The sequence below is a fragment of the Dromiciops gliroides genome, chromosome 5 (genome assembly GCF_019393635.1).
Source record: "Dromiciops gliroides isolate mDroGli1 chromosome 5, mDroGli1.pri, whole genome shotgun sequence".
NCBI classification, from domain to species: domain Eukaryota; kingdom Metazoa; phylum Chordata; class Mammalia; order Microbiotheria; family Microbiotheriidae; genus Dromiciops; species Dromiciops gliroides.
Window position 1 is genome coordinate 2684690 of NC_057865.1, and position 7739 is coordinate 2692428.

General features: G+C 40.1%; 1 protein-coding gene across 1 annotated transcript; it reads right to left on the reverse strand.

Moving 5' to 3' along the window:
• Window positions 1–519: 519 nt before the first annotated feature.
• Window positions 520–6882, reverse strand: SRA1 (steroid receptor RNA activator 1). The gene is given in 4 exon segments (XM_043966174.1): window positions 520–1193; window positions 1196–1222; window positions 1225–1317; window positions 6780–6882. Coding segments are annotated over 4 exon segments (897 nt in total).
• Between the last annotated feature and the right edge of the window lie 857 nt (window positions 6883–7739).

Consider the following 7739-nt stretch of genomic DNA (forward strand, 5'->3'; position numbering starts at 1 on the left):
AACCCCAGGTGCTGGTTTGGCTTCTGACACTTGCTAGCTGTGGGATATTGGACAGTTCCTTTATCCTATTTTTCCTCAGTTTTCTCATCTATATAATTGGGACAATCATACCTCCTCTATCCACATCACAGGCTTGTTCTGGAGACAGCACTTTATATACCTGAATGGACTACCTCAATAACTGTTATTATTATTGTGTGCCCCCTGTCATAGGTTAGGGGACAGAATATTGATGCTAAATGTTGGCCGATTTCTAGGTTCAAAGGTGATGGTCTACACACTGCTGCCAGAGTTATCATCCTGATATCTTATTCTCATTATGCCACTTGCATACTCAGAAACTTTTTTTTTCAGACAAGATGTTTTTATTTAATTGCATATGTCAGAAGCAACCAATGAACTGCCCACACAGTCTTCCCTCCCAGAGTCAGGCCAAAGTCCCAGTTAGAGTAGAAGCAGCTTCTCTGCCAAAGGGGAACTTTCCCTTCTCTTCTTCCAACTCCCGATCTCCTGCTGGTGTCAAGGGAAGCCAAACAAACATATATCTCTGGACCCCAAACCCCACCAGGTCCCATTCAGAGATAGGTCAAGGTCTAGGACAGTGGGGGAAATAGGAACTGATGGGGAAGGAAGAAAATAAGGGGCTGGGGGGCACAAAGTCATAGAGAGGCATGAGAACTCCTCTTTCTCCTCTGTAGTACTAGGCTTCTCCTTAGCAGCTTCCCCTGAAGGCAGGTTCCTCCTTTCTGCAATTAACCTTTTCACTCCCACCATCTATTGACTGGCCTCAGTCACATGATCCAATATCAGTGATTGCTGTATGTCATCAGCTCTATCCCAGTTGTGGTTGCGGAGCTCTTGCTCCAGGAGTGCCATCCTCCGCCTCACAGGAAGTGACAGCTTCTCACTCTTCCACTGTCCTTGAAGCAAGGCGAGGCACTGGCTGATGTCATCACAGACCTGTTTCTGTGTATGAGCCTGGCCATGCTCCAAAGCCTGTTCCCAGGGCCCCTGTACATCTTCCAGCGTAGTTTCACAAGTGACTGGGGAGCTGGAAGGTTCCAACCTCAAGGGAGAAGAGCTTCCTCCAAGAGGGGGCCCTGGAGCCTTTGTCAGGAGAGGTGGTGGTCCCATAGGAGGAGCCCGAGTGACAGGCTCTGAGGCAGGCACTTTTGGAGGCCCATCCTGGGGCCTGCATCCTGCTTGGTGAGTGGTGTCCTTTAAGACTGCTACCTTGGGCCTGCAACCCATAGGAGAATTGTGGAGGTTCATTCCAACCTTTGTCCTTGTTCCCCAGCTTCACAAAGAGATTGGTCACTGCCTCCCATACTCAGAAACTTTTAAAGGCTTTTTACCAATTAAGCAAACTCTGAATTCCATGAAGAACATTCAGAGCTATATCCTGACTCTGAGTCACCTTTAAATGTTAGACCATGAGCTCCTTGAGAGCAGAGACTGTCTTTTGCCTTTTTTATAATCCCTAGCATTTAACAGAATGTCTTGCACATTATAGGTTAAAAAAGAAATTAACTTGATTAATCAGCATTTTTCTCATTCTATCTCATGTATATTCTCTATGATGATTTGTTTGCACTGGTTTTGTGCTATATTCAGGAGTCCCCTGAATTTAGTGTCATGGTACCTGGATTGGGGTCTCAGTCAAATCTTTTGTTATGGATATGATATGATCTTTACTTTGCGAAGAAATCCCATATGGTGTCATAATGAGTCCAACATGATTGAATAATTAAACAATAACAAAAACCTATATGTTCTTGGGCAGGTTTCTTGCCTCTCTCAACATCAATAACCTCAAGTCAAAAAAAAAAGTACTTAACTGGATCACCCCTAAGTACATTCCAACTCTGAATTACATGAAATCTAGTAATTTGTCAATGTTATACCTTATAACTGGATTATCCTTCACAATCACCATATTTACTTAGTATGACCTCATGCATCCTTTAAATTCTTTCTTTTTCTTCTTTTTTTTTCAGGGCAATGAGGGTTAATTGACTTGCCCAGGGTCACACCTTGTGTCAAGGTTCTGAGACTGCATTTGAACTCAGGTCCTCCTGAATCCAGGGCCGGTGCTTTATCCACTGCACCACCTAGCTGCCCCCTACATCCTTTAAATTCTAACTCTAATGCTTTCTTCATGAGGCCTTCCTTGTTCTCAATAATTTTCAATTATGTTTCCCCTCTCTGAACCACTATAGCATTTTGTCTCTTATATTTGCCTCAAGGATTTGTAATTTTATATATATGATTGGTTCCTATCTGCTCCCATCCTCCATATACCCACTTCAGTAGATAGTATACATGAGTTACTGTGGATAAAAAAATTCACAGAAAACTTTTGGTATTGACCCTCTCACCAGATTTAGAGTTGAAAGGGACCATAGTTAGTAACTAGTTCAATCATCAGACAGTTAAGGTACTGGAGGTCTAGAAAGCTTAAGTGATTTAAACAAGATACCTCATAAGCAGTAAATTTCTGATCCCATGTTTAAATCCTCGTCCTGAATATTGACATTTCAAGCTTTTTCTACTGTCACACATATTTCCTGACAGTCTTGCGGGGCAGCTACCATATCAGGTACTGGGCCCCCAGTTATCATGTTCTGGTTTGTGTTACAGACATCTGTATATCTGACTTGCTTCTTCTATTAGATTGTAAGTTCTCTGAGGATATAGGCCTGTTATTTATTTTTTAACTCCCTTAGTGACTGTACAGTGCTTTGCATATAGGAAGTGTTTTCTTTCTTTTTTTATTATAGTAAATGATGGATCGTTCCATCCAACCTCATCCCCATGCATCTTTCCTTGGTGCTAAGCACATCATAAACATGGGGAAAGAGTAGAGGCAAATGTGGGATTCAAAGTTGTGAAGTTTGCATCTCATCTTTTTATCTTGAATTAAAAAAAAATTAGTAAGGATGCTCCATTGCCAAATAAGTGTAGACACAAATTCAAACAGTCTTTCCTCATAGGGAACTTAGGTTTTATTTTGGGGGGAATGATGGGTGTGCAGAAAACAAATATATGTATGCAGAGTCAATAGAAATAAATTTGGGGAGAGCCCTAAACTTGAGATAACAAGAAAGATTTTGTCTAGGAGGTAGCAGTTGCGCTGAGATCCAGGATGTCAATGATACTTTGAGAACATTTTGACATTTTTATTTCTCTAGATGCCATTTTTTTTCTGGGCATATGTTCCCAATGAAAAAATTTTCAAATTCATATTTTTGAAGTCTAGCCCAAAAAGTCCAATTCTTGCTCAGTGAGAACTGGCTTTATTAAGGTAATGTACTCATAGATGGTAAAATCTGAGGCTTAATTTCAGAAGTTAATTTCTGGCTTGCTATTGATTTTTATATTAAAAAGGAAAGTGCAATGTATAAATGGGCAGATTTTATCAAGATGAAGTGGCCTCATGGGGCTGAATTACAAACCATATAATGGTCATAAATGATCACTTTTTAAGGGGAAAAAGTCATTTGAAAAATGACAGGACTTGGAACAAAGATAGGAAAATTTTAAAGAAAGAGGCTGCCATTGTCACTGTCTGCAGTATATTATTGCTATAAAACCTTCCTCATATAGTCTGCAAAGTAAGATGAAGAGACTTTACAAATCAGTGCTATTGTCACAAAATGGATTCTTGATCTGCCCCTCTGCTTCCTGAGAAAGGCAGCTCAGGGCTCTGCTAAAGATGAGGACATAATAGCTCGAGTCATCTCTCAAATAGTAGGCATGACTTCCATTCCCAGTACCTTGTACTGCATATACACTCTCTGCAGCCCTGTCACATGAATTTTCCCAAGGCACCATTTAGAACAGGTTAGTCCCTTGCTCCCTGAACTCAATTGCCCTTTTGTGTTCAATTGGAGTTCAAACACTGTACCTTATCCTTCAAGGCTCTCCAAATATGGTCCCAATGACTCTTTAATCTTCTGCACAGCCACTCCTTGTTTCAAGCAAACTACCCTACACATACTTCCTCAGTGCATCCTATAGTTCGTATCCTTTTGGTATATGCTAATGGCTGGTATCACCAGTAAGAATGCTCTCTTCGCCTATGTTCAGAGTCTTGTCAGATCCTCTGGGATCCTCTGAAACCCCCAAAAGGCTTTACTGACCACCAAATTGAGTGAGTTCTTCTTTCTCTGAAATCTCACGCTATTTTTTAGACCATTGAAGTTTCATCGAAAGTGAATTATTCTGGGAATCAGAAGCCTTGGGTTCACTTTCCAGCTTTAATCCTTCCTAGCTTCATGGTCCTTAAGTGAACAAGCCCTTCAGCATTGCTGTGGCTTAGCTTCTTCATCCATAAAGTGGGGAAAACAACTTGTTCATTCCATGCTTCAAATAATTGTTTTGAACAAAGATGGTTCTGAACTTTATACTCCATTGGAAACAACTGAGAGTTGAGAGTCCAGTTACTACCACTACTCCATGGGAACTTATCATTGACTGCTTCCTGGGAACAGAGTGGAATATACAGTTATTAAGTACTTACTGTGTGCCAGGTGCTGTGCTAAGCTCTTTGCAAACATGCTGAGTTTCATGTGCCTTAGTGCCCTAAGTAAATTTCAAGCTTTTTAAAGCTTGCATTACCTCTAGTGAGATGTTGATATCTTAGCAGGCACAAAGACAGTTGTGTGTGCATGTATATGTATCTGTGTATGTTTATACACTTAAGCACATATATACATACATGTATACACATATAAATGCAAACGGGTACAACCATGCATGCATGCATGTATACATACATACACACACAACTTTTGTGTTGTTAAAAATGCAGAGAATTGACTCATCTGTTTTGGTAAATGGCATTCTATACCCATGAAGTCAAAGGTCCAATTTTAAGTGTGAGTATGCGCATATGTATATATGTGTATATACACATATACACACATATATGTATACATATACATACTATAAAGCTTCATTTACCAAAGCACATCAGTCTCTTCTCTGCATTTTTAACAAAACAAAAATGCTTTCCCTAGAGTTGATGCCCAGATAGGTAAATAAATAAAAAGGAAAGAGATGGGTGCCCTTAATGAATTCAAATCACCTGGCCTGAATGAACTATATCCTTGGGTCCAATATTTGAAAGATCGTGGGAATGGAAAGGGATACCACAAAATTGGAGCAGGGAAAATAGTGTCCTATATTTTTAAAGGGTAAAAAAGAGAATTGAGATTTCAAACTTTATTCTTTGATTCTAGGGAATACTCTAGCCGGGAACATTAAAGAGATAGATGATAACTCCAGAAAGGGAAGCAGTGATCTATCTAGAAAAGTTAAGTGGTTTCAACAACAACAACAACAAAAACCCCTCATATCTTCATTTTATTTCTAACAGGATTTCTAAATTAGGTAAGGGGATTCTATGCCGGCCATTTTCCTATATTTTAGCAAAGCTTATGATACAATATATTTTCTTATGTTTAGTGAGGTCAGGTGCATATAGGCATCAGACAGTATTAAAAGGGAATGGATTCGGGGCAGCTAGGTGGCACAGTAGATAGAGCACCAGCCCTGGATTCAGGAGTACCTGAGTTCAAATCCGACCTCAGACACTTAACACTTACTAGCTGTGTGACCCTGGGCAAGTCACTTAACCCCAATTGCCTCACCAAAAAAAAAAAAAAAAAAGGAATGGATTCAAGACTGATTGAATGGCTGGATTCAACAAGTAGCTTCTACTCCCTCAATGCCAATGTGGTAGCAGGTCGCCAGTGGAGTATTTTAAGAATTTAGGCTTAGCCCATTGGCATTTTACTTCCCCCTCCAAGAAAAATTAATTATTTGGATAAGGGCACAGAGGGTAGATTCATTAGGTGTTGAAAAGACACAAAGCTGAGAGGGAGACATAAAGATGACAGTGAAGGACAAAATTTGAATACAAAGGATCTGGACAGGTGAGAACATTTGGGATGAGGAATTTTAGTAGCGATAGAAATAAAATGAAAGTCTTGCACTTGGATACAAAAATCACCTTCCATAATTATGAAATGAATGAAGTGTAGTTAGGCAGCCACTGTTCTGAAAAATGATCCAGAAATTTTAGGGGATCAATATAATGTGGCTGCCACAAGTGCTAAATGAAATCTTGAGCTACATTGAGTACATAGTTCCTGGGAAAATGAAGATGCTAGCTCCAATCTGTTCCACTGTGGAGACCTCATCTGTTTATTGTTCTCAGGTTTAGACACCACAATTTAAGAAGACCACTACCAAACAGTGAAGTATTGAGGAAGACAGTCAGGGTGGGGACATGTAAGGATCAATAGAAGAAACTGGTCATATTTAGCCTGTATAAAAGAAGGCTACATATCAGGGTCATGGTAGCTATCTTCAAATATTTGTAGGGGAGATTAGATTTGTTCTATTTAGACAAAGAGGGTAGAGCCAGTCTCTCTAGGTGGCCATTGGAGAGAGATAAAGGTAGGCTTGAGGTCAAGGAGGGAAAACAACAGAATGTGATGCACACTAGAAAAAAAATATCTACCAATTGGAACTGTACAAAATGGAAGTGAGTTGTTTTAAGAAGTAATAGGTTCTGGGGGGAAGCTAGGTGGTGCAGTGGATAAAGCACTGGCCTTGGATTCAGGAGGACCTGAGTTCAAATCCAGCCTCAGACACTTGACACTTACTAGCTGTGTGACCCTGGGCAAGTCACTTAACCCTCATTGTCTTACAAAAAAAAAGTAATAGGTTCTGGCTCTTCAGAGGGCCTTAAGCAGAGACTGGGCTCTTACTTGCTGGGCATGTTGTAACATGTATTCCTTTTCTGCATGGATGGTGCTCAATGGCCATTGAAGTTCTCTCCAACTCTGAAATTCTGTGATTCTCTGATTCCATCGTTAGGGCTATCTAGGAATTCTAGATGGTTCATTGACTTCCCTGAGGTCAGGCCAAGATTCCAGTATGACCTCTGAGAAATAAGAGATGACCCTGGGCCACTCCTTCTCCTTCTATGTACTTCCAGTAATTCTCTTTATTTATCTTTCATGCAATAAAGGGGCTACAATTTGTGTGGGTGGGGTTTTCCACACTGATGAAATTCCTAGTCTTGTCTACCTTTATGTAAAAATAAAAAGAAGTACCAAAGTGCTAAGTCTGGACACTCTAGATACCTACCTCATTCTCTACTTTTGTGTAAACCAAGAGTCCTGTATCTCTAAGAACTGGTCACAAAGCTTATGTCCACCTAGAGATGTATGATTGAATGACATATACTGAGGGTTTCCTTTTCATCTCTTCATTTGGGATTGCAGAAATATGATCTCCACAAGTCATTTCAAATACAAGTGCTCCTTTTTATTTGGACTATGGAAGGAACGAAAGATGGAAAAAAGGTAGGAAGAAAGCATTAAGTACCCACAATGTTTCAGGTACTCAGCTAGTTCCTTATACATCTCCTTTGATTTTCATAACCATCTTCAGATGTGGATGCTATTATTATCTGAATTTTATAATTGAGGAAACTGTGGAAGCCAGAGGTTACGTTGCCAGGTTTTTACTGCTAGTAAGTATCTGAGGCTGGATATGAGCTCAGTTCTTCTTGACTCCAGATGCCACTTAAGCTACAAAATAAAATTTCTAGAGAAATATTGGTTTTGTTGGTATTTCTTGGCTATGAGTGAGTCTCAGTCTCAGCTTCCTGAGCTATGTAATTGGAATTCTCCTGTGTGCCACTGCTCCTCTGCCCCAGGTGT